At 34.7% G+C, this 27,833-nt stretch overlaps 1 protein-coding gene across 12 annotated transcripts in view; it reads left to right on the top strand.

Annotated features, from left to right (window-relative positions):
- The window catches only part of Adgrl2 (adhesion G protein-coupled receptor L2), a 273,166-nt gene that overhangs the window by 237,621 nt on the left and 7,712 nt on the right, over positions 1-27,833 (top strand). For all 12 annotated transcript variants that reach the window (XM_013514481.1, XM_013514478.1, XM_013514474.1 and 9 more), the window contains 9 exons: positions 8,846-8,971; positions 9,220-9,425; positions 10,510-10,683; positions 11,637-11,846; positions 12,771-12,991; positions 14,316-14,382; positions 22,034-22,125; positions 23,980-24,148; positions 27,176-27,304. In XM_013514481.1, the coding sequence (XP_013369935.1) occupies positions 8,846-8,971; positions 9,220-9,425; positions 10,510-10,683; positions 11,637-11,846; positions 12,771-12,991; positions 14,316-14,382; positions 22,034-22,125; positions 23,980-24,148; positions 27,176-27,304 (1,394 nt within the window). The remainder of the gene's footprint in view (positions 1-8,845; positions 8,972-9,219; positions 9,426-10,509; positions 10,684-11,636; positions 11,847-12,770; positions 12,992-14,315; positions 14,383-22,033; positions 22,126-23,979; positions 24,149-27,175; positions 27,305-27,833) is intronic.

Raw genomic sequence — 27,833 nt, 5'->3', positions numbered from 1 at the left:
CTCTTTGTTTAAATTACTTTTGTGTGTTAGCGGAAGAGATTGTGCTCAGACTTAACAAAATTAATGAAAAAGCCAAAATCTACTCTATCTCTAAAAAATGTGTTACATGAATACATATATGTATTTTTTTTCCCAACTGAAAAGTCATAAAAGAAGTGTCAGAGCTCTTAAATGCCAAAGAATGGATTGCTGGAGTGAGAAAAAATGCTTGCATGAGCAGTAGCAAAGGCTTTTCCTCTTAATGTAACATGTCCCTAATGAATTTAAATTACTTTACGGAATGTGTTCTCCCACTCAAATATTGTAGCTCACAGAACTTGGGCAAAGTGTTTATATTAAACAAAATTGCCCTCAGGTAAAAGTATGGTTCGTGAACTACGTCTCTCATAATGTAGGATATTTACGTTTTATACATTGGAAAGTAACTACAAATAGCTTTGAAGCATAATTTAGAATTTAAAGGCTGCCGCTGAAAGATAGTAATTTCCGTTGAAAATACTTTCAAGAGGTAAATTTTATTAATTTAAGCTTGACCAATTTAGAATTGTTAATGATTGGTGTGCAGGAACTCTGATGACATTTGCCATATCTCCTAGTAAAGTAAAACTTCTTCTGAGTGTACTGTTCAGCACACATACACATGCACATGTGCCCATGTACTCACACCCACGAGAGGGACATAGACTGCTCTTAAGGCCAAGGACAGTAGACACTTGAGTGACGCCTTTCTGTCTAAGATGCCGTGTCATTCACTTAACTGTGAATGATACCTGGAATTAAGCTTTATCCTAAATAAGTTATTTTTTCAGAAGAAATAGTAAAACTTTTTCCTGAGGTGTAATGATGATAAATCACTTAATAGCTCAAAGTAAACAAAGTTAAAATAATTTGGCCTGCCACGACCAGGGACACTTCGTCATGAGGAAAAGGATTTTTCAGAGTAGGTTTACTCACAGTACAGCAATGAATGAAACTCTCCTCTGTCTTTCATTATTTTTGAGGTTGATTTACTTTTGGATCTCATTAAATTCTAAGGTATGCATGGAACAGTAATTCTCAAGTGTTTCTAGAGACCTGTACTAGGGCAGAGGGTTGTGGACTTGATCATCTTAGAAAATGAGTCATGGAAAGTTTTTTGTGACTATTATGACATCAAATTATATCCTAATTTTTTGGAAGGTTATTAAAAAATAAACAACAACAACAAACTAAACACAGTTTTCCTCCTCTCCTCTTATCAGAGAGCGAGAAATTTGATGAACCCTGTCAAAGTTCTATATGCTGGTCAGCCTTATGTACATACATATTTATATGCAGCACCCAGTTATTAAATATTCAAGATATTTTTATTGTAGCGTCAGATATACTTCAAAGAAGTTGAAATCATAGAATATATTTTTCCAGTTGTTAGTTTCTAAAGCAATTTAAAGTATTGTGCTTTGTATTGATGTTCTTTATTTTTTAATTGAAAAAAACAACCTGATAGAGATTCTTGTAGAATGTAATGCACGTTTTACTGACATCCATACAACGGTGCCTGGAACTTACTCTGCATGTTGAATACCCAAGAATTATCAGTATATTGCAGTCATTTTGTATACTGCAACATAGATTCAGTGTGAAGGAGGGAACCGTTCAGTTATTTCCTAAGACTTGTATTATTGTCGTTTTAGACTTGAGCACTAAAATAACCTATTCCTTTGCATCTTCACTCTGTTGAATCACTTATCTAAATTTAGGGCATGGGTACAGTATCTTAAATTATTAAACCAATGTGACTTTCCTCCTTAGTGATTTTTCCTTATATCCTTAGTTTAACTTCATAGCACAATTTACCCTTATAATATGTGACCCCATAAAAGTGGTGTAATTTTGTCTGACCATGATGTTTTATAGTCAGCTTTGAGGTATAACTTATAACTGTATAAATACAGTCAGGGTATTTACGAGGTCTGCAGTTTGATGAGTCTTAAGCATTTTATATCACTTTAACTATCAGCGTGGTCAACATTTTGTTACTCAGTAGTCTCATCTTCTTCCATCAGCTCCATGAACGATCTCTCTTCTGTCACTGCCATTAGCTTCTTCTAGATCTTCAGGTGAAAGGACTTTTGGGGTTTTTTTGTCATAGTGTGCATTGAATTCAGGTCTCCACACTGAATTACACCCATTTTGCATTTTTTATTTTTAATTTTGAGACAGGGTCTTACCAAGTCACTTAGTGGTCCAGGCTGGGTTTGAATTTGCAGTTCTTTTGCCTCAGCCTCCAAGGGTGCTGGGTCCAGGCATGCACCTCAGTGGCCTTCTCTTTGATCTCATTTCTTAATGCAAAGCAATATTATTGAGATTTATTCGTACAGAGGTAGTGTCTATAGTTTAGTTACTTACATTGCTCAGTATCATTCCACTGCATTTGTGCACATCACTTATTTTTTTTGTTTGCTTTTTTATTAGTTGCTTTTGAAACATTTGCTTATTTCCACTTTTCGGCTGCTGAATTCCTAAGCGGTATCCAGCGGCAGTCTGAAAGTTCCACATGCTCCACATCCATCCAATATTACAGTCTTTTTATTTTTAGCTAGTTTACTGTTTTACAGGGTCATTTTATTGGGCTATTTTGATTGCTAAGCAACCATTTACTTATAACTTCATGTGTTTGCCATTCATATGCCTTTGAATGAGAAGTATTCTTCATGTATCCTTAGTATCAATTTTTGCCAGATAATACGTATTCAGGGTATGAACCCTAAATGTATAAATGTTCTTATTTTTTCCTTATTATGTTGGAAACAGCAGAATTTTCTATTTTTTACTTTAAAAATTATCATTACCTAGTTTCAACATGTAACTAATACGATTTCATTTATCCTTCTCCCCATTGTAATTACTGTACAGCAAATCATAACACCCCATCATCATTATTGTGGAAAAATATATGTTGACTACCCATCAAAAAACCTACAATATCATTATCATGCCTAAAAATTAACAAAAATAGATTTTAAAAGATAACAAAAGTATGAGCACATTTGCTTAATTTTTGTAAATTTTTACCTGGCTTGTTTGAACCTAGATACAAACAAAATTCATGGCATTTGATATGTTGGTTGAGTTTCTTTTAATTAAAAGACCGAATCAGTTTTTTGGAATGTTGTTCGTTTTTGTAGAAGAAATCACAAGGTAAAGTGGCCTGTAGAATTTCCCACAATCTACATTTGACTTACTTCATCTGCATCTAGACGCTTGGGCAGGCGTTTAATTTTTCCCCCAAGAACTTTGTTGCATCATCTTGCATCATACATGAGGCCTTTAATGCTTGGTTGTCTTTCCTTGTGACTTGAAGATTAATTAGATGGTTTAAGTGCTAGCAGCCTGATCAATTCATTATAAAATTCTTTTCATTTATTTTCTGAGTGGCCTTAGTAGCTAGCATGGCTGTCCCTGTCACTTTAGGGGTAGGAATATGGAGTATATGTAGTAACAAAAACTCCAAATAGCAGTTTATCCTTCCCGCTTCCTTCACACTGCATAACCCCTGAAGGCCGGGCTTTGGCTCTGCTTCCCGCCACCTTCACTTCTACTTCTTGTTGTTTATACCCTGGGACCCAGGCAGACAGAGCCACTTCTACCTAGCAGATTACAGGTCTCCTGGCAGAGGGTGTAGTTATTCTCAGAGGCTCTTATATACTGTTCTCCTTTCATCTCACTGCAACCAGCACTCTGATGAATTGGAAAAAAATAGAATGGTAGAGAATTGTATTAAAATTCTGTCTACAGCTTTGGCTCTTGTTGAGGCCCTGGATGGCTCTCCTGCGAATCAGCTACCTTCACCTCCAGAAATGCATCGAGCAAAGCCTGTTTCAAACACGCATAGTACAGACGCTGGCATAAGCATCTGTGCGCCAGTCAGCTACTGGAGCTACACCGTGGTCTTTTACCATAGTCACTAAAACAATTTTAGGAAAAAACAATTGCAAATAATGTTGAAGTCCATTGAATCTGATCAGATCAAGAAAGGCTTCATTATCATCCTTAATTTATTTTTCAGCACTGATTAGGTCTTTAAAAACTTTTCTTTGAAAAATTTTGCTCAGCAGATGAGTAAATTAATATTGACAATAAAGATTTTACACTGTACATGTGTCTAATCGTTCCTTACCGTTATACTTTCCACATTTCTATATATATATGTATATATTGCCATATGCAACTGTAATTTACTCATTTGATCCAAGAATCCACAATTACTGACGCATCTACCAGTAGCCATTCCATGACTTCCATTTATTTGCTGATAGAAAGAAAAGTGCAGGGAAAGTTTTTGTGTATTTACCTTTTCATATATGTGCCTTTCTAAATGCCCATGTATACACATACTGAAGAAGAATTTTTGAGCAATAAAGTATGCCTGTCCTCAGTTTACTAAATAAATCCAAATTGTACTCTAACCTGGTTTTACCAATTAACATGTTCACTAGTAATAACAGTAATAAGATCCTAGTCTTTGCTAACACTTTATTATTGACGTATCGTTAATCTAATGAGTTTGAATTGATCCCATTACTGTTTTAATTTGCAGTTCCCCTGATTACTTAATGCCTTTGATTCTTTTTTTAATGCATTTATTTGCCTGTTTTAGTTTTCCTCCTGTGAATTGGTTGCCCACAGTATTTTTCTCATTTTATATCTCCTACATTCTGGACACTAGCTCTTTGAGGATTAAAGATTTAAATATAGTGAATCTGTTTGTACCTTCTCTTTCTAACTTTTTCTAATGAAATTAAAGTTATCAGTTTATAATCTTAGGGTTGGTGTTTTGGGTATCTTGTAAGGTTTTTGTCTATTTGGCTTCCTGCTTAAGAAAGTTGTCTCTACTTTGAATTTGTAAGGATCTTACAATTTGTTAAAGGTAAAGTTTTGCCTTTCTTACTTTTGTTTTTAATTAACTTAAATTTTGTTTTTGATTATGATATGAAGAGGCAATTAACTTGATTTTTCTATATAAATAACAAGTTCTTTCTGTATTCTTACTAATGTATAATTCATTCTTTTCCCTGGTGAATATCTCTGTCATTTATGAAGTTTCTGTACATGTACTCACATGCTGGGAGTGTCTATTCTTGGCCATTTTATCATTGTTGTGGTTTTAATAATGCTAGTGTCTCTTGGGTCTTTCACCCTTGCTCTTTGAGTTGGCTTGCCTGATTTTTGGTACATCTCTTTCATAGGAATTTTAACATCAATTTGTTGATTTACACACACACACAAACAAAATCTTTCTGGAATTTTTTTATTAGAATTAAACTTCATTTGTAAATTGATTTTTGAGAAAAGTACCAGATTGATCGATCTGCTGAGTTCTTCCAAACAAGACCATTATATAATCCTCAGCTTGTTCAAGAAGTTATATATTTTTGTTTTTAATGTCTTGAACTTTTTCAGAAACTAAATTTATGCCTAGATAACTTATACATTTTGTTATAAATAATCTTTTTGAATAATATATTCTGGGTGGTCATTGTTGCATATATAGGAACATGGTCTGGCTGGTAGCAACTTTGTTAACATATTTGTGATAGTTTAAGTTATACTGTGTGGTTAGTTATATTTACTAGTCAGTTTATTTCTTACAGTCTTGATATTCTGTTTTCTTGAATTACTGTATTTTTTTAGCAATCCTCTAGTACAATAAACCTGTTGATAGTGATCATTTTGACTTTAAATTCAGTGTCTTAGCATTGTGTGCTATAGATTTTGGATACATAACTTATCTGATAACAAAACCTTTATCTAGTCAAGGAATTTTCCTTCTATTCCTATTATTTTGTAAAGATTTTTTTTACGTGGAATGAGCACTGACATTTATTGGAAATGTTTCTCTTAATCATTTTAATTTTCTCATTTGGCAAATTATAATATGGTTTTCTAATGTTAACTTCTACATATATTTCTGAGTTAAAAATTTGTTCATGATATTAAATTTAAAGTATGTGTCTGTTTTATTTTTCACATCTTTTTTTACTAGTACATTTTTAGTTATACAAATTAATGGGCTTTATTTTGGCCATTTGGGACCTGCATATAATACTGATCATTCACCACCCCTACCCCTCTTACTTCTCTTTTCCTCAGCTTTGCATTTTGGGGAGGGGTTCAGTGAATATCATGCATTCTAATCATTTTCATATGTGTCAGTTTCTTTAAAGATTTTCAGCCATGCGCGGTGGTGCATGCCTCCCAGCACTTGAGAGGTGAGGCAGGAGGATCATGAGTTTAAAGCCCGCGTGGACTACACAGTGAACATGAGTAGGCACAGTTTTATTTTCTGAAACAGAAAATATAAGATATGCTTTGAAAGTCAGGATCTATTTAACTACGAGTGGGCTTTCTTTCATAATTAGAAATTATTGTAGCTTTAAAATTTCTTTCAGCCAGTTTCATTTTTTCTAGGAAAATGTCCATTTTCCACAAAAGGTAAAACCATTGATACAAATTTATTAGTATAAAGTGGATCATTGCATTTTCACATGGCTTAAAAATACCCACTAAGATTTGTAGTAATGATCCAGTTCTTGGAAAATTCAGACAGATTGCTTTTCCTCAGTGTGGGTATAATTTTTAAATTCTAGTAAGTAAATATTGAATAAAATTAACTCTTTCTATATGTATACTTATGCATTAGTAGTTTTTTTGGGAAGATACTTTAGCCAAATTTTTAAAAATTTTATTAGTATGTGTTTGCAGTACATAATGATTATATTCAGCATGCGGAGTTGGTACGTGTACAGAATAAATCTTAATTCTTTTTACTTCTCCTACCCTCATTTTTCTCTTTGTCTTCAACCTTCCCTCCATCTCTGCATTCTTTTTTTATTTGCAAAGATACTGATTGATTGATCGATCGATGGACGAGACTGTTTCTTACTGATTACCTGGGCTAGTGTCAAAGTCTTATGTATGGTAACCGTTCTGCCTCCATCTCAGCCCTCAGCCTCTTAAGTGTTAGGACTTTTGGCTTGTGCTACCAGGTCTGACTTGTTCACATGCATGAAGTGTTTGAATGTTTCAAGAAAACAAAGCATTTTCTTCTTCTGTTATTTGTCTTTAGAATAATTAAGGCTTATAACCGCCTTCACTGTGAGGAAGAGACAACTGCACATGAGAGGCGTATTCTCGTCCCTCCCACTTTCCCTTCGTCTTCTGCCCACACATGTGGACTCTGATGGAAGAAAGCAGATTAGCCCCCACCAAGTACTTAATTTTCCAAACCTGAGTTCATAACATAAGTAGCTCCACCACTTTCTGCAGCTGGTAAAACTCCAGAAGTTACCTGAGTCTCCTCATTAAGTTGTAGTTTAAAAATATACATAGGTTGTAGTTTAGCAATTTGACCATGGTTTAATGCCATATAAAAATGGCTGAATGTCAGTGATTCCATATTTACAGCTAAACCCATTTATTTTTTAAAAGTGAATTTGTAAAGATAAAAAAAAGTTAGTGGTGTGAGTCCATCTTTATTTTTAAAAAAAAGACAAGACAGGGTTATCATCATCCTATCTGTGTGTTCTTGCGTGTACAAACACATGAGTAGATATGTGTGTAGGTATAGAAATAGTTCCACAATAATGCAGATGTTAGGGTGAACTTTAGAGAAACGACATGGCTATATTTCTGAATTATTACAGTATATATTACTTTTTTTCAACTCAAATTTAAGAAATTTCTCTTACAATTCCCCTCATTTGCTCAGTAAAATGACATTGTGTAGTTGTTAATATAAGATAGTTCCCTTTTGTAGAAATAATACCTTTCTTTTTAAAAGTATTGTTTCTTTTTAAAAGTATTATGAGTATTGTTGTAAAGTACTGTGATTTTTTACAGTAAGCTCTAACCAGCAGGCATTTATATTGATAGCACTTCATCTAAACTGTATTTTAGAAACACAATTCAACAATGTTGTTGATCAGATGAATTTCTCAGTTTTATGCGTTGACTTGTTTTCTTGAGTTTTTCAATTTTTCAACTCATGTCGAATTTTGGAAGTTTGGATTGGACTGCAGCGGTTGCCAAATGTTCTCTGAAGGCATAGATACTTATACCCTTTGGGTTTGCAGTCACGAAGTCTCTTGCAAATCCTTGCCTGGCATTGCAGCACTAAAGGAACCAATATATAAATTAGTGAACATGGTTGTGTTCTAATAAAACTTTATTTACAAAAACAGTGACTGGTCAGATGTAGCTCACAGGTCTTTTGCCTCGTTTGGAGTGTGTATACCTTGATGGGTTAGTGCGAAATTTTAACATAATGACAGAGAAAATATACTTCGTTGGCCTCACTGATTTTACAAATGAAATAATTTAGTCTTTGAAACACTTGTGATTTTTTTTTTTTTTATGCCACAATCATACTTAGAAATAGGTGTACCTCTACAATAAAGACATTCAGATTTATACTTCATACTTGCTTTTACTACTACCAAGTAATGCTCATTGAAAATTTTACTAACATAAGGATCCCAAAAATATTATCTTGAGATATTTTTGTTTATCTTTACGATTTAAGTAAAATCCTGTACTATGAATTCATACACTTATCATACTCATAGGCTAAAAATTTGGATTAGTTCATGACGAAGGTGTAAAAAAAATGAAGAAAACGTTTCAAATGATTGTGCACATTTTTTAGAGAAATGATTTAAGACATTGGGAATAACTTAGTTTTTTGTTCCCAAGTCTGTGGAAATCGTTTTATAAGTATGAAGAAAACGGTAATTCTTTCCCATTATCGTGTGTGTCTTTATGGTTTAAACAATGCCCTTTCTCCTTTGTCCTTTGCGTCACTCAGTTCTGGAAGTTGCGGTACTCAGTACAGAAGGGCAGATCCAAGACTTCAAATTTCCTCTGGGCATCAAGGGAGCGGGCAGCTCAATCCAGCTCTCTGCGAACACCGTGAAACAGAACAGCAGGAATGGTAAGAGGACAGCCGATTAAAGGTGACTCCGTGGGGGAGACCAACTCTAAAATGGCTCATTGTGTCACCCTGAATAAAAGAACAACGGCTTACCTTCTAGATTTCTAATCGTGCCTTACTCCTTCCCCATAAACTTAACCTAGATAAAGATGCCATAGGGGTTTTTGGTTTTATTCTTATTTTGTTACAGCTTATTTCATTCGTTAGCATAGCACCTGCCAGTCATATGACTATTTTTACCTTCCTAGGGCTTGCAAAGTTGGTGTTCATCATTTACCGGAGTCTAGGACAGTTCCTCAGCACAGAAAATGCAACCATAAAACTGGGCGCCGACTTCATCGGTCGCAATAGCACGATCGCCGTGAATTCTCACGTCATTTCAGTGTCAATCAATAAGGAGTCCAGCAGAGTGTACCTGACTGATCCTGTACTCTTCACCCTGCCACACATCGATGTAAGTTAATGTATGCTAATGAAGTCGTGGAAGGTTATAAAACCGGAGAGGAAGGAAAACAAAGCGGACAAGCTGGGGTTGCAGGGAGAGGGAGAGCGGGAAGATGGGAGGGAGGAAGGACCTTTCCATTTGAATTTTAAATGTTGGACTAGGTCAGAGACACAAGTTTATTTAAGTCTGTGAACATAAAATTAAATGAGCCTGGTTCAGTGATTATTAGAACTTAAGTGTATTCTTAATGAAAGCTAATTCAGTAATCAACAGCAAAATGTAAATGACTCTAATTTGTTTTCAGATGAAAATTAACTCTTACCTTAGCAGCAGGATAGCTTAATATTAACTCTTTGTACTCTACTTTGGAGTGTTGCAGATCTTTTTTTTTTTAATTTCAACTGATCACATTTGGCACAACTGTTTTCCAGTACTGTAGTGCATTTTAAAAGTACAGTATAGGATTGAGGAGATGTGACGCTAAGTGAGATGTACTTTCAGTACACTATTTTGGAAGCCTGGCTATTAAACGTAAAATGAGTAAGTGCCCACAAAAACCAAATGAATTCCAGAAGTGACAAAAGTAAATTTGTGCAGCCGTGGTTCTCATGTCATATCTGCTTCAGTTGATTTACTCTCAAGAGACCTGAGCTATTAACTGCATGGCTTCAAATGGTTACTAAAAATGTGTCACTTAGAACCAACCAAAATTGAAAATGGATTTTTTTAAGATACTTGGCCCGTACAGATCTTTGCCAGAACAAATTTGTGGTGCTAATTATTGTCAGAAACAAAAAAAAAAGCAATGATTCTAATGTTACATCAGTATGTAAAATCATAAGCTGGAAATTGTAATTGTGTAAAATGGGTCTTTGGTAATTTAGAGTACACTTTAGAGTGTTTCGGACTATAAAGCCCCTTTTAAGCTAGATATCTGCTTTATATAACATAGACCACAATTTTGCTGATGAAAAACTTTATAGTCCGAAACATGCAAAGTTTAATCTAAATTACCTTTTACACATATTAAACAATTGCTGTTGCCATCTTAGAGTGTAAAATCCTAATTTTATCTTGTCATTTTATTTCCCAGCCTGACAATTATTTCAATGCAAACTGCTCCTTCTGGAACTACTCAGAGAGAACTATGATGGGATATTGGTCTACCCAGGGCTGCAAGCTGGTTGACACTAATAAAACTCGTACAACGTGTGCATGCAGCCACCTAACCAATTTTGCCATTCTCATGGCCCACAGGGAAATTGCAGTAAGTATCTTCACTTCTAATTAGTAGCAGAGAAAAACCTCAGAGATTCAAAACAGCTTGGGTAATGGTCCCGTCTTTGGGTGCTTACCGTAACTAAAAAGCAAACAGTAACGTAGGTTTGTAATTGTTTCTACATTGTCCATATATTCTAAGAAGGCACTCTGTTATTGGTATTTCTCAAAGTCATACACTCGAATATCACTTAACATACTTGTTCTCTAGTTTTTCTGCTTTGGGCAGGTGTTTGTCAGAGGCCGCCAAGGATTTCATAAACGAACATCAGTGGGCCCTACAAAGGAGACAGAGGCTCTAACGTTCAGTGTGCCTTTTCCATTTGGAATGTTGGAGTCTCACTTTACAACTTTCACTTTAGGTTTCCTAGGTACTTTGCACACTGTAAAGCTGCAGACTTGGGAAACTCAGATTGGTTACTAGAATGTGTTCTAATGTTTCTTCTCATGACTGAGAGATTGATAGCCGGAAGATAAATATTTTAAGCATGGTGTGAAATGTTAAGCTTTATTTTTCCTCAGCTCTCAATATGTAAACATACAGAAACCCAAGGAGAAAATGAAAAGTTAAAACTTGGCTTATACGTTAGCCTGTAAAGTCATTAAAATGTCCATTATGTTTAGTCCTATGTTTAAGTTTGTCATGGAAACACTTTTTGTATGTTTCTGCAGATAATTATTTCAATCAGTATTTTAAAATACATGTGTTTTTATATTATTGTCTAGATAAATCTTCATCCTTTGTCTGTTATTCTTTAAGATAGTACTGAAAACTGTTGTATGGTCAAAATTTCTTTTTAGTAACAAGCCTCATTTGCACACATATGAATATTATTCTTCAGAAAATTCAGTATTAAAAATGAGCTATGTGTCAGAACTATTTTCCTGTAGTTGATGTAACGTGGGAAGACTAATGTTCTCTGTATCTTTTTGAATTTTCAGTATAAAGATGGAGTTCATGAATTACTCCTTACAGTGATCACCTGGGTGGGAATCGTCATTTCTCTAGTTTGCCTGGCTATCTGCATCTTCACCTTCTGCTTTTTCCGTGGTCTACAGAGTGACCGTAATACTATTCATAAGAACCTTTGTATCAACCTTTTCATTGCTGAATTTATTTTTCTGATAGGCATTGATAAGCCCAAATACACGGTAAGCACACCTGTTAAGTGTATTGACCTTGGATCTCTGAAAATTATTTTAATAAATTTGAATCTTCATGTGATGCTGATGCTAATATTTGACACTGGAACTTGATATAATTGACCTGGCAGTGTTGAAAGATGATTGTAATAAATTAAAGGGCAGTTCAATCCTAATGTTATGAATGAATTTATTTCATGTATAAATGTAACTTTCATTTTTCTGGATTGCTACAAAGACACATAATTTGGATAGAACAATGTTGGGGATACAGAAATGAAAAGATAATATTGGTTAAAATCCAACTTTGCTTACATAATTTTTCTGACCAGTGATCGTCTTTTCCATATTTAGAGCAATTTATTCATCATAGTGAGGTCTGAGTGTCAAAAACAGAACTTAATCAGTTAATGCACCACTCTACTCCTTTACTCTGGAATAAACTTAAGAATGCTTCAGATACGATAGGAAAATAATCCTATATAATTAGAACCATTTTATTTGACCTTAAAGCAAAATTCTAAAATTCCATTTAGAAAACATAGAAATAATATATTTGCATACAGCTGTTCTAAAGACTTGTGAAGCAAATTATCAAGTAGGATATTTGGATTTCATACTGGATAATTTGAGAAGAGAAATTAAGATGTGTTTTCTTGTTTGATATTTAATTTCACCAAAAATAGTAAAATCGTACAGTGATAAAAATCTAGAACACTTGGCATTATTCTCTGCAAGAGTTGTATTCATGTTTGGCAGTTTTTTTTACTCTTTTTCCATTTATGAACAAAGTGCATTTAGCAGAAACAATACTTTCAATAATGATATACTTTTAAAATAATAGTGATTTCTATCAGCACGTATGTTGTAGTTTTTGTGTGGGCTGTTTCTACTCATGAGTGCCCTTTTGTGTTTTGGGTTGTTTTCCTCTAGATTGCGTGCCCAATCTTTGCAGGCCTTCTACACTTTTTCTTTTTGGCGGCTTTTGCTTGGATGTGCCTAGAAGGGGTGCAGCTCTATTTGATGTTAGTGGAAGTTTTTGAAAGCGAATATTCAAGGAAGAAATATTACTATGTTGCCGGTTACTTGTTTCCTGCCACAGTGGTTGGAGTTTCAGCCGCTATTGACTATAAGAGCTATGGAACAAAAACAGCGTAAGTAATTGCAAGCGACCTGAGTGTTTTTCAAGTGAATAATTTTTTAAAGCCTGTTAGCTGTCAGTGAGGGTCCCTGACAGACTAAAATAGCATTTGAAGGCTTTATTGGTAAGAGAATGGGCATGCCGTGCGCAAATTACAATCAAGTCTTTTGTAATTTTCTAGGTTCAGAGGATTTGTACTCTGGGAAGGCAGATTCTAAATTATGGACTTTCTTTTTAACACAAAAGATTGACCTGAAACAAATTGAAAAAGTAAATAACTTTTTGGCCTTAGAAAGATATTAAGTAAAAATTCTTGTGAATTTAAAGCATCTGACAGGTTTAACTACTTGGGTTTAAGCTGATGCTTCATTAGCTGTCTTTGTGCAGCCGACTCTGTAGCTAACTCTCCTGAATTGTGACAGTAACACATTCCATCCCATGTGTTTTACTTTGATAATATTTTATCAGGCCATTTGAGAAAATTAAAATAAGTCACTGCCTTCCATTTATAAAAATACAGATATTTACAGAAAATGACAGAAGGTAGATATGGCCATGTTTCTGAAGATTATATTTGCTAGAGGCATGAATTGGCCTTCCATTTTTTTCTCTCTGATAAAATTAGTTGTATGAAGATTCTTTTGGAGTAAGAATGCTTTTCAACTGTACAGATGATGAAAGACAAATAAAAGACATTCAACAGGTATTCAGTGTTGTGTACAAAATGAACCACTAAGTCAATTCTGTCTTAGTAGGATCATGCATCCTTTAGTCTAGTACTTTCTGTGTTCTACACTTTGATTTTTTTCTTGTATTTATCCACTCCTAATGTAGTTATTATATGAGTGCTGTTCTATTTTGCAATAAATGCAATATCTAAACATCTTTTTATTGGGTATGCATGTATATTATGTTCCATAGGGTTAAGGGAGATTTTGAAAGTTACATGGAAAACAAATTTTGAACATTACCTGTAGAACTTTCAAATGATGGAGTAATTTGTAATATAGGATTCAAATATTTTTTAGTAAAGAGAAAAAGGTCTGAAGAGTTTGGGAAGGGCAACTATTTTTTTTTCTCCACATAAGCATAATTTTGTATGTTTTTCCCACATATAAAGCCTGAAATGAAAAACAGAAAGTTGAAGTAAGTAAATAGCTATCCTTTGTGAAGTAAACAGCAGTTCAGAATTACTACAATTGCTCTTGCCCACGATAAATAAATTTTTGAAAGCAGATGGAGAGATGACCTTGTTAGGTTTTTAAAATTCTATTTTTGTTGTGATGTTGAGGATCCAGTGAAACTACTTCATGCATGTTCTTTTCTTCTCATAACAGTTGCTGGCTTCATGTTGACAACTATTTTATATGGAGTTTCATTGGACCTGTTACATTTATTATTCTGGTAAGCAGATGCCATGGTCCCTTACATTGTAGTTGCTATTTTAGCACCATTACTGAAGCAAACATAATTTGTTTTATTGTTTATTATTTAAGTATTCACATATTTACAAACATGTCTTTCAGGATAATATTATGTAATATATTTTGTTATGATAACCCTTGTTGACAGTTTATAGACTTGCTTTTTCTGAAATTATGTCTCCTGAAAAGTACTGTTTCCTATTTCTAGCTCAATGTCATATCAAAATCTAAAAATATATTTTCTTATAAGCCATGTTGTGAAGTAAAGGAATGTTTTGGAAAAGCAAATGAATATAATCATTCGGCCTTAACTTCCACATAGTAATTTAGTACTTTTGAATAAAGTCACACCCTAAATTCTTTAGGGTAGAAAAAGGTTTTAAAACTTAATAAAAGAATGCTAAATGAATTTTATCATTAGAAATAAAATTACTTTTCTAAGACTTAAAATTCCAAATCAAAATACTAATTTTTAAGAAATTCTACTTTTCGATGAATTTGATACAAATTAAGAATAGTGTTACTAGGTATTTTTAAGCCTGCTCTACTAACTTTATTCATAATTTGAAATAGTATGAAAATAAAAGAGTGTAAATAAATTATCAGGACTTTAGTATTTAAACCTTTACTACGTTGTTACACTATGCTGATAGAAATGGTCCTATCACCACTGAAAGGCTGCAAAGGAAATAAAAACGAGCTCAAATATTACCTATATCTTTTTATTCTCATTTAAGAAATTTTTTCAATACAGCAACCCATGACCACCTTGGATATTTCATTGGTTATCTCGTATTTCATAAAATTATGAAAAAATTTGAGTAGCTGAGGGAACTTTAAACCACTTCAAATATATGTGCATTTTGTCATTTAATAATTTATAATTTAATAATTTTACACAATTACTTTTCAGAGCAAAATGAAAACTGATATGAATACTTATATGAATCATACCAGTAGTATATTCCCAAGAGTTCTAGGGAAAATTATTTCTGATCGTAATTGTTTAATCCAGATGATTGCTGCAGTTTCTGGTCTCAGTGTATGTCTGCTAACAGCCTGAACCTTTCTAGAATTAAATGACAAAGAGCTGACAGGAAAAAGTATGGTCCTTAAAGATGCAGGCTTCCTTTTTCCCCTAAGCCGTTTGCTAAATGCAGTTATATTTTGCAAAAGTATTCTGGTCTATGAAAATGTCATGTGTTTACTTCTGTTAAACTTCAATTCTTCTTGTTTTATATCTGTTAAGTGTTGAATGTAGAGCATCAAAACAAATTTCACGTGGCAAAGATAACTAACGTTCCTGTATACTGAGTTTCCAGTAAGAAAAGAGACAAAGGACATTTTATTGCCCATAGAAAATGAGATCGCACTATTATTTAATAGTGTCTTATAATCCTCAACCAAGTCCTTTGAGTTGAAGTATAAAGGACTTTTTGGACATTGTTTCCGAATTAAAAACAAAACCCCAGCAGGGAGAAATTGCAGTGCAGATCGTAGAATGCCTCTACAATTGCAGTGCAGATCGTAGAATTCCTCTACAATTGCCTTGTGCTCTAAATATCCCAATACAGAGAGACTCAGAGTGATACAGGAGTGCAGACCAGTTCCTTGCACAATAATGTCTAACCTAAGTTGAAATATGATAATGCAGCATGTTTGTTGAAAGTACATTTCCCTACATATATCCTCCGGTGATACAAGACATTTAACAGTCAATTTAGGCACACATCTTAATAACATAAACTGTATCATCTACTATCTTTGTAAGGATATCCTTTTAATAAAAATTACCTACTGCTATTCTTAAAAAATATGGTTTGGCATTTCCCATTTTTCTGAATTGAAACCATTTAGCATAGTATTAAGTAGGTATACGTTTTTAATAGTAATGTTCTATGGAGAAAATAAAACGCTAAGTAAGATGAAGCTTCCAACTTCTGCGTTTCTATAGAATGTCTTGCCTACAGGCACTAGTATTATTATATCTATGAGAAAAGTGCTGGTAAGTAATGAGCAGTGGGGAACCATTAGTATGCCTGAAATGGTTTAATGAAAGCTTGGATCATGACACGTCAGGAGCTGTTCTTATCATTTGGACAGCTCCATCTGCATCATTAATAATTAATTCAGTTCAGTAAGAGTTCAGCTCACACACTCATTTAGAAGTCTTCTTCATAGAACACCTCTCTGGCTTCCAGTCCCAAGGAGAAATAGGCTTCTGCTTGGCTAACAGCAAAGATCTAGAGACACAACAAGCACAGTTTTAGAGTTGCCTTTGCCAGGTAGCAAAAGCTCCAGGGAGGACAAAAAGGGTCAGAACATGTGCAGTTCAGCTAGGTTACTTTAGAGTGGTGTTTCCGTTCTTCTGTCTTATCATATCCATGTCAGCGCTGCAAGCTGTGGAATGAATTTTAAGCTGCTAACCTCAGGTGGACGTGATTCAAGTGAGCAGGTTGATGACCATAAAACAACTGCGCAGTCCTATAAACTGTGCTACCGGCTTGCTTTTGAAAGCTTCTTCGTGTTTTCATGTTTCTCAATGCAAGTTCATGTTTAACTATTCTGCACCATGAAGTGGTGCTGGAGTTCATCGTGGAACTTCACTGGAAATTATTTGAATAATAGTTTATGTAATTCTTCTTTTGGGACAGGTAAAAGAATGATATTGGTCGTTAGAAAAGAAGGAATACCTCAGTTTGGTGATTTACGCTTAGTTGAACAGGAAAGATTTTCCCTTTTCTGTCAGCCTTTCACATAGGGTTCTAAGACAGACTTACCTCTCTGTACCTGTACACACTCACACACACACACTTGGAGGAGTTAAAGTGAGCTTAATTCCTGAATATGTTGCTTCAGCTCCAAAATGAATCATCATCCTGGGTGCTGAGGTTGCCTGGTTGAGATACAGGGACATATTTAAGAGAATCTTGATACAGTCCATACCTACTGGGGGCCTCTGAACAATTTTTTTTTTCCCCCCCCTCTGGTACCAGGAACCGAACTCACGACCTTGCGCTTGCCAGGCAGGCGCTTTGCCACTGAGCTAAATCCCCAGCCCCCTCTGAACAATTTAGTAACTACATGTATTTTCCGGGTTTAGACACATCTTTGTGTCTGTAATTATAGCTCTGATTTTTTCTCTCTCGCTAATGCAGAGACATTCAAGGTATCCCAAAGTATTCTATTTAAACTCTGTAGTATTTGCTTTGGGGAGAGAGGCAGCAAAGAACAACAGCAGCAAAAAAGTAGCCTCACTGGAACGCAGATAAGAGGACCGGTGCTTGAATGGTGGAGACTTTGCTCCCCATCCTTTGCCTGCTTTCCATGAGAAATGGGGAAATTTCTATGTTCGATGGTGGTGATTTAATGTTAAAATGCAGGCCAAGGGCAAGAAAATAAATTGAGGCAAAAATAAGAAGAAAAAAGAAAGTGCATATTCTAACCAGAAAAAGAAAGAACAAAGGGAAGTGTGTGGCTGGAAAGAGCAGTTATATCATGAGAAAACTGCAGAAAAGAAAGAAACTGAGATTTGTAGATAGTAGTTCATCTGAAACCAACCTTTTTTTTGTCTTACAGTGACTGTTATTTTGGACCATAGATTTTATCAAAGATGTCTTTATTTCTTCCTCTATCTCAGGTTTGAATTGCTGTAGTTGTAGTTAAAGGAAAGAGGAAAAGCGAAGTGGGCAATCCATTGAAATATTCTGCCATGCAAAATCATAATTCCTGTAAGAGTGTTTTACCTCCAGAAAAAGAGCACGGCAACAATATTTATTCTGCAAAATTTAAATTTAGCATCACAACTTTTTTAAGCATTGGAGAAGATAAGAGAAGTGTAAAACCACATTTTTAAAAATATGTTCAGCTTCAGTATGTATTCTATTTAATTCCAGGATATACTTAACTATTATATATGTTGGTGATAATATATTAAATTGTTCACTATCCACATGATACAAATATGTTTACATTTCTCTAATAATTAGTAGATAATATATAACTGAAATTCCTTTTTTAATGAGTTGTGAAAAGAACACTTCTTATTTAGTTTTGTTTTTTTTTGCCATCTTACAATTTATAACATGTCTTGCATACTTTCTCATAATTACTTTGTCTTGCCTTGGTGGTATTTTATCCCACTAAATATACCACTGTTTGTATGCTTCTGCTATATTTCAGAGGCTAACTAAGTGCTTAGTGTAGGATCTGGTTTAATTTTTTACACTCTATGCATAAGCTAACAACTTTTATTCATCAACGTATCCAAAATAATCTAAGTGCAAAAAAACCTTTAGCTTTTAATGATTCTATTTTCCACTATTTCAGTTGTGTTGAAAGACACTTGTACTTTTCAAAAATTTCCATTTTAAGTATATTAAAAGATAGGTTTTTAAATTTGTATTTTTATATTCATACTTGAGTTTTCCAAGTTTGTGCGGTATCTAGTTGTACAGAGTGTAGGTAAGCAGGCTTAGCGCGGGCACGATGAACGGTGGGTAGCTTAACAGCCTGACTAGTGAGAACTGTGGGTGTGTTGGCTATTGTTCACTGTGGGAAGGTTGTGTTTTACAAAGGAAATGGAGATTAGTTAACTCCGGCAGGTCCATGAGTTGGAAGTCATTTGAAGAGTACACTTGTTATTTTATATATTAATGTATTATTTATCTTCTATGTATTGCCATCTCTGAGTTATTTGTAACTGGACTACTCTGTATAAAAAGGCAGCTTTTTATGTTGAGCTTGTGTGTCTTTGTTTTGAAGACTCCTAACTTTCTCACCCAGAACAAATTGGTTAATTTTATTTGGAAGTGCTTTGGGCTGTGGAGCCAGACCACAGTACATTGAGTCACAGCCCTGACATTAGAGTAACTGAGTAATCTTTGGCAAGATACATCTCAATAATTTGCAAATTGGGCATACGAGTGCTGCGTGCTACCTCTGACAGCAAGAGTATAGATGGCTATTTTTCCTTTGAATTTCCTGTACTTTCTGTATTAATAGAAAGAAAAGATAATGTTAAAAATGATTAGTGGAGTGAAGGAAATGGAAGGAGAGAAAAGCATCTAACAATGTCACTTTGAAAGAATTAAACGAGAATGTTTTCTGTCACGTATTCATCTTGGCTAGTCATCAGCCTTAAAAAGAAAAAAAGATTTTATCATAGTTAGGCTTTAATTTTATTTCTATATAAGTAGATCTCATTTTATTTTGGTTGTACTGAAAAATATTTTCCTTCTTCAGGAATTTCTTTTTATCTGACTTTGCTCACTGAAAAAATATTCCAGTGATTTCATCCATGGGACATTAATATTTTGTACTTATTTTTTTCTTTTTATGGCAAGATGCTTTATGCAGCCTCATTTTTCACATCGTTATGATTTTATACATTGTAGTCAACAATTAGTGACTTTTCTGCTTTCTCTGTTGTGCTACTACCACTGCTTTGTTCCTTAGTTGAGGAAAGGATAATTTATATGCCTAGAAAATAATGAAGAATAAATTGTTGGCCCAATAAGCTTTGGGATATTGGGGAAGAGGGGGTAATCGTAGACCTAAAAGTTTAGAATAAAAAAATGTTATAAGGACATTAAGAAAGAATGGGAGAGAGAATTAAAAGGATGTTAACCTAACAGTTGTGGTTGGTTTGCTTGAATGGATTTTGGCGGGTTTGTTTTTTAGGATATGTATAGAAGTTTTCTTTTTACTCATTTCTTAATTTTACTAGTAAAAGCTCTGTTGCAAAGCATATATAATTAATAGTACTGTTGATTTTGCCTTTTAAAGAATAGAAATACTTTTCACCGTGATTCTTTACAAAACTAATCTGTATTTACTACATTGTCAGATAGATCTCTAATTTTTCAAAGGCAGAAACTGTGTCTTTTCCACAATAATACAAGCGCAACTTTGTGTGGTGCAGACAGGTCAATATGTATTTGTTGAATGAAATATTAACGTACTGTAACAGCCTTGAAAATGTAAGCATTTCTTTACATTTTGATGAGGTGTAATGACCTTTAGAAAATAAATGAAATGTTTGTACAATTTAATGTACTTTTTGTCTAGATAAATACTTCAAGAAATTAAATTTTAAATGCTTTGAGACAGAGCTGCTTTTGCCCTTAGGTAATTAACACTAAGGGGTAGAATGTTATCTGCCAACGCACGCAAGTTATGCCCGTTAACCTCATTTTACCCCTTAAGAGGAAATTCTACAACTAAAAGAAATAGTAAGGCATAGTAGACAAAATAATAAACAGCCTAGATTAAAACCTTTGCTCTGTTCCCAAACTCATCATTAGGAAAGACTTGGAAATGTTAATTTATTGCCCTGTATGATCTTTCCCAATTATGAACTCAGCAGTCGTGGTGAGTGAGTAAAGTATCGCCATCGTTTGATCATGTGGCGTCGTGGCTCAGTAAAAAAGGATCATGTTATGCTAACAAAGATATGTTGATTATCTGCCAAGATGGAATCGCATTCATCCCTACTTAAAATGGGTCCTTTACTGAATATATTATTTGGGGCTTGTGCTCTAAGTCACGTAAAGCTCTCAAAATAATACTGTTTTTGTTCCTTTTAAAATAAGAAGCCAATATAAATAAGAAGTCAAAAGCTCCCTAAGTAATCCAGCTTAGTTCTATTTTTACAGCAAATAAAAATGGAGCTGCATCTCCTCAGCATTCTGGCAGGTATCTGTAGAAGTAAATGCAGATTACCAAACTTGGTCCCTCCTAAATGCAGATTACCAAACTTGGTCCCTCCTCAGTCAGAACATAACCCTTTTCTTCTGAGTTCGCTCTTGTTCACCTCTTGGAATTCTAGGCCTTCTGTGAAGGCTCCATTTTCCCCAGTTTTCTTTTGTTCGCACCTAGATTCCATTGCCGAGTTCAGAAGGACAACACAGCCTCTTGGCATAATTTGCCAGCTTTGGTACGGTACACAGACACAGGGGGAAAGAGCAGATTGTCTTTAACAGTTAAGTAGGGCTCAGGTTGTAGCTCAGTATTTAGAGCACTTGTCTAGCATGCATCAGGTCCTGTGCTGGATCCTCAAGCTTGGGGTGGGAGTAGAGGAGTGTGCGTGTGTGCACGCGTGTGTGCATGTTAAAAGTTTACCTTCATCTAACCAGTGAGCAGTTTTCATCTATTTATTTCATTTGCTCCTCACAGTTATCTTAGGATTAGCTTGCAGATGTTATTATTCCCATTTCATAATAAGTCAAAATCAAACTACGTGTTCCAAACCCAGTGCTTCTTCCATTATTGGTTACTTGATATAAATGGTCCTTCGAAGAAATTACCTTCCATGTTCATCAAACGACTTTTAGGCCCTGGAGTACATCTAGCTAAAGAAACTAATTTAGGTTTTCTAATTTATTTAATCATTACCACATGATACTGACTTAATGAGGTTGCAATTTCATGTCAAATGATCTATTAAAGAATCGATCATACATAGCCAGAATGTTTTTTTAACATAGACCGAACTTGATCATTGCATACATAAACTAAAACTGAATCGGTGTCTACTATATCATGTGCTATTTATATTTACCTGCATTATCTAGATTTGCAAATAATTTTTTACTGTTTATAGCGATCTAATTCATTATTTTTTATAACAGCTAAATATTATCTTCCTTGTGATCACATTGTGCAAAATGGTGAAGCATTCAAACACTTTGAAACCAGATTCTAGCAGGTTGGAAAACATTAAGTAAGTATTTTGTATTTTAATATTCATATTTGACAAGCTAAGTAAAATATTCTCCACAGGGAACACAAGTATTTTTGCCTTCTGTCAACTGTAGAAATTATTCAGAATGAAGTTTTACAGATCAAGGTTGAGTGTCACTGTTACCATGTTACAGACAATGGTCAAAAATTAGGTAATTCTGTCTTGATCTAGAGCGAAGAAATTGTTTCAGTGGCTTTGTGGAAATTTCGTATCACTGTAGCAATTTCATTTGAATTTAAAATGCAGTTCGGAACGATGTTCCTGTTTGCATGGCTGATATGATTATATTAAGTTTGTTTTGTTAAATGACTTTTTGATTTAAGGATTCTGAGCAGATTCTCCTCCTAATCCTGTTTTCCTAAGAGAATTTACTCTATTACTATTGTTAACTTGAAGATTATCTGTTGTTTTCATGCTAATTAAACAAATGTTTACTTTACCTCAGTGTTGAGTAAAAACTGCAGTATTCTGTCAATGGAAAAAATGCTATCTAATTAACCAAAGATGGATAGCTGTTGATTCATTGAATCATTTTATGGAAGCATTTTTGGAGTTATTTTTAAGATACGAATCTTAATTTAGAAATAATAAGATGGGGTATTCAAGTTGGTTGTAATAGGATTATAACTATTGAAGATACTGTTTTTAATGTAAAAATGGCAGATCGATAGTAAGGATACGTTTTTTAAAAAAATGAGATGGTTGGAATAGGTTAGTGCCAGCTTCATTGCATGTTGCATGGTGAGAGAGAGCTAATCTTTAGCATCTCTCTCTTTTCTTCCTTTTCGTCTTTCTGTCTTCTCACCTACACCAGTAATTACCGTGTTTGTGATGGCTACTATAATACGGACTTACCTGGGTAAGGTAGAACCCTACATTACCAAATGTATGGCATGATTTATATTTTTTACAAATCCGTCAATATCATGAATTGCCCTTAATTTTTATAGTTACTTTGGAATATCTAATTTGCTGTAGTATTTTTAAACTAGAATATGCCTTTATTTTTTTAATTGCTTGCCTCTGCATTTTGACTTCCTTAATTTTGACTAATTTATAAAATATATAAATGCTTTCTTATTACTTTCTATTTTAATTCTGCCTAATAATTTTGTTTCTCTTTTCTGCTTATAATGCTTTCTAGCTATGAAGATAATAAGCCATTTATCAAGTAAGATCATTAGTTAGACATGGAATGCACTGACTTTAAATCCTTCTCATTCCCTCCTGATTTCTACAGTTCTTTTCTCCTTAAGCTATTCATGATGAAAGCTCTCCAAAGTTATTTTATTTTGAAGTTGTGCTCATGTTTTTATCTCATTTCAGCTAGGCTTCTTCATGCTTTAGTTATAAAACCTCAGGTTCACCTAAGACTAGTTTGCTAGAATCTGAAATGTAGGTGTTCAGTGATTATCTGCCATTTAACCTTTCTGTCTGTGCCACATTATTCAGTCTCACATGAGTGCACCGCAGGGATGAAAGCATAGACGTAAGCTCATGAAGGGCTCCTTCATTTCCTTAACCAAAATGTACGTTTAAAAAAGCAATAAAATCATGGGGGATATTTTACGCCTTGTATTTTAATGTAGTTCTGATACCTGTTTGTTCTGGAGTAAGGAAAGGTCAGACCTGCTGTTGCTGTTTTCACTGGAGGCCGCAGTACTAAATACTATTGTTCTTTCTTAACCGATGAAAGGTTAAAGACAAAAGGCTGTTGAATTTGAATGTGAACATAGAGAAAGTCAACTGCTACTTCTGATATGTTAATAAGTGAGCTTAATAAGTGTTTTTCCCCTCATGGAACCTGTTAAAAAATGCACTTTATTTTTTCAGGTCTTGGGTGCTGGGCGCCTTTGCTCTTCTGTGTCTTCTTGGCCTAACCTGGTCGTTTGGGTTGCTTTTTGTTAATGAGGAGACTGTTGTGATGGCATATCTCTTCACCATCTTTAATGCTTTCCAGGGAGTGTTCATTTTCATCTTTCACTGTGCTCTCCAAAAGAAAGTAAGTGAATGAGAACGTCCAGCAGCTGAGCTCACGCGTTCTTTCATTTGAAAATAATAGAAATGATAGAAGAGATCTTTAGAGTGGAGTTGAGTTTTTTCTAAATGTCTTTAATTGCAAATTCATGTTAATACAAATCTGGAAATAGATGTATAAAATTAGACACCACCAGTCACTTTTTGGGTCTCAGTTTGGGGATGAGGTAAACCAGAGACTCAGGTTAAGATTTTGGTTTTGCTAAAAGCTTCTGTAAAATGCTTCATTTACAAAGTTAAAAAACCACATCAGTGAAGTCCATTCTTTGCTTGCTAACAGGAATGCAGTGGTCCAAAATGACATTGAATATCAGGAATAAATCATGTTAATTTTAAAAGCATGAAGCATACCAAAAATTAATAGTAATATTGCCTTGTGAGTAACTTTGAAAGATCTAAAAACCTCAAATTTAGACCTCATATCTTACCTTGTTCTGATTTGATGGTAAGTGAAAGTCAGCAAGAAAAAAGATTCATAAACTAAAGTTGAAGATAGAAAATCTATAGTGAGATGTAACCCAGAAGGAATTGCTTACCTACCGTTTAACTTCAGAATGTCTGTGCCTTTCACAGGCACCGCCCTTTCCCTGTCTGCACGGCTAATGCAGGCTTTTTATTCTGTTACTACTAGTTGGTCACTAAATTGAACAGAGAAGTAGAATTGTGAAAGTGAAAACTATTATGTGTTCAGTCCTGACAAGATGATAGTGTTGTTACTTCCATCGGTTTAAAATAAGCTATAATTTTGAGATAATGACAGTGGGATGTGCAATACTGACAGATGATGTACATTCACAGCAATATAGGCGTTAGGCCAAAGCAACACCGGAGGGTAGCATTTCGATAAAATGCCATTCTGATGGCCATTGTCTTGGGCTATATAGCATTTCAGGCCAGTTAATAGCCATTAATGTGTAGAAAAATTTTGTGAGGTATCGTGTGTAAGATAATCACAGTGAACTTCTACTTTCTCGACTTTATACAGGGATAACCTTAGGAATGACTTTGGTTGTATATCGTTCTGATGTAAATGAATATTCTGTGTATAAGCACAGGACCGAATATTCATAATTTATGAACAATTGGACCAAATATCTTTGACATAAAGCATATACTTAGCAGAAAAAAGGTGAAGCAGTCCTTATTTTTCTTCACATAGTTCCATGAATGAAATGAGCAGGGAGTGTGCTTTTAACATTAACAACTACCTTTTAAAAGCATGTTGCACTTCTTTCTAAAATGTTATACTTCGTTTTGGATACATCTTACTGGTAACCAGGATGGATTGTTAAGGATACGATATAAAATGGTTAAATTAAAATCCTGGTTCTCACTGCTCGAATGAGCATATTTAGGCCATGAAAAAGCTCAACCACATTGTTATTTGTTCTAATAGGTATAATTAAATAAAGTCAGGGTAGTGAAAATGCAAGTGAACTTGGATTTAAAAGGTCATCTAGTGACTTTAATTTTCTAATAGTGCAAGGAATAAGTGTCATAGGCATGGTCTGTGCAGGCAGATAACAGAAATACAATTTGTAAAGGTGTTTTACCATCTACTAGAAAAAATTTTTCTTAGGCAGTTTCTGTTCCTTGTTTTCCTTGTAACTTCAAAGGCTGGCTCGTATGTATGGTAGAACGTGTGTCTGTGCCCGGACATACACAGGCCAGCAGCCTCTCCTCTCCTCCCTGTGCTATCCACACTGCCCAAGACAAGAGTTATTATTTAGCAATTGTTTGGACTTCACTTCTTAAAGGTTGGTTTAAACTTCCTTTTGAGCCTCACAACTTTCCTACCTATTCATTAAGCTTTAGTGGGAAAGGGAAATTACAGGAGTAACTGATTAATGTGAATGGCAATTGCATAAACAGTTCTGTTGTGTGCTAATGCAGTGAGTTCAAACATGTTAGACTCTGTGCACCAAACGCTAAAGCTGGACATACCAGAAAATGAAGAAAACGTTCCATCCTACTTATTGGTAAATGTATCAGAGTACTTTTTCTTTTCCCTCTGTTCGTCTGCCAAGAGTCTTGTCATCACCAACAGGTTACCCATGAGACTTAGCAATCCAATCAAAGATGTATTGCATTACCCTACCTAGGAGACATGAATCATGTACAAAGTAAAGGACTGCGTTACAGATTGGTTAGATGTATTCAAGCGCCGAGATTGGTGGTGCATGCCTGTAATCCCACCTGCTCTGGAAGCTGAGGCAGGAGTACAAGGTGGAGGACAGAGTAGACAATTTAGCAAGACCTTGTTTTAATGTAAAGTAAAGCAAAAAAAAAAAAAAATATTAACAGGAATTTTTAAATCAAGTAAGGTGCGAAAATAGTAAATTTTGAGCTTGGGATGTAGCTCAGTGGCACAAGTGCCTGCCTGGCAAGCATAAGGTCCTGAGTTTGATTCCTGGCACACACACACAAAAAAAAAACCCTAAATTTTGTTAAATTTTTTTTCTTAGCACAAAATACAAAAGCATAAGTATGAAATACATAAATACAGAATAAAACCTTAAATATATTGCTATTGTATGAACAATACTTACATAATAACAGGGTACAAAGCATTTCCATGTATTAAGCAAATATTAAAGATCCCATGAGCGTGGTGGTGCATGCCTGTAATCCCAGCACTCAAGAGCCCCAGGCAGGAGGATCCTTGCTACTTCAAGGCCAGCCTGGGCTACAAAGTGAGCTCAAGGCCTGAACTGCCTGGCGAGACCCTGTCTCAAAAAGACAGACAAAAACAAAAACAAAAACAAACAAACAAAAAAACAGAAGCTTTTCTAGCAGACAGAAATACGTCTGATATTACGTTAGCAATTTCCGTTGGACTGAGTTTTGCAAGTTCAGTGAATCTTCTCCACACTTACGTCTTAGCGGAAGTTTAAATTCTTCACAGTTGTCTTCCCTGTTCATTTTATTAGAGAGAGAAAAGCAAGTGCGCGCATATTAATCCCTTGGTTTTGTGATTTTTGCTTCAACGCAGGTACGAAAAGAATATGGCAAGTGCTTCAGACATTCGTATTGCTGTGGCAGCCTCCCAACTGAGAGCCCCCACAGTTCTGTGAAGGCATCAACCACCCGAACCAGCGCTCGGTATTCCTCTGGCACACAGGTAACGAAGAGTTTGACAACATCTTTAATTAACCTTATTTATAGAAAGCCTACTGAGACATGTTCTGTTTAGATGCCCTAATTGTTTCCTCATTATAATGATCTAGGTAGTAAATACCTGGTTCTTTAGTATTTTGATTTTAATTTCTTTTTAAATATGTACTCGCGGTGTTTATTTAGGTGTAAACGTCCTTTTCTTTATTGGTGGAAAAGCCAGGTTCATTAGGAAGTGTATCATACCCAGTTAAAATACTCAGGTCATTCAGCAACACGGCTCATAGCACACACTCAATAAACATTTTTTGACTAATCAGTCACCATCATCACTTCTTTTTTTAAAAGGCAATAATAGAACACATTTTTAAGGGTGGAAAATTAAATGCCCCTTATTAAAGAGGCAACAAGACAGTGTAGATAATTCTAGTTTTAGAGCAGAAACAATACACATTCTTTAGAAGGGCAGTGGATAATCCTACATAGATTGCTGAGAGTGAGTCTTTATGTGTTCTTTATTTTATTTTATTTTATTT

The sequence above is a fragment of the Chinchilla lanigera genome, unplaced genomic scaffold, assembly GCF_000276665.1.
Source record: "Chinchilla lanigera isolate Chin_1 unplaced genomic scaffold, ChiLan1.0 scaffold00022, whole genome shotgun sequence".
NCBI lineage: Eukaryota > Metazoa > Chordata > Mammalia > Rodentia > Chinchillidae > Chinchilla > Chinchilla lanigera.
Note: the sequence above shows the minus strand (reverse complement) of the source record. Positions and strands in the feature narration are given on the sequence as shown.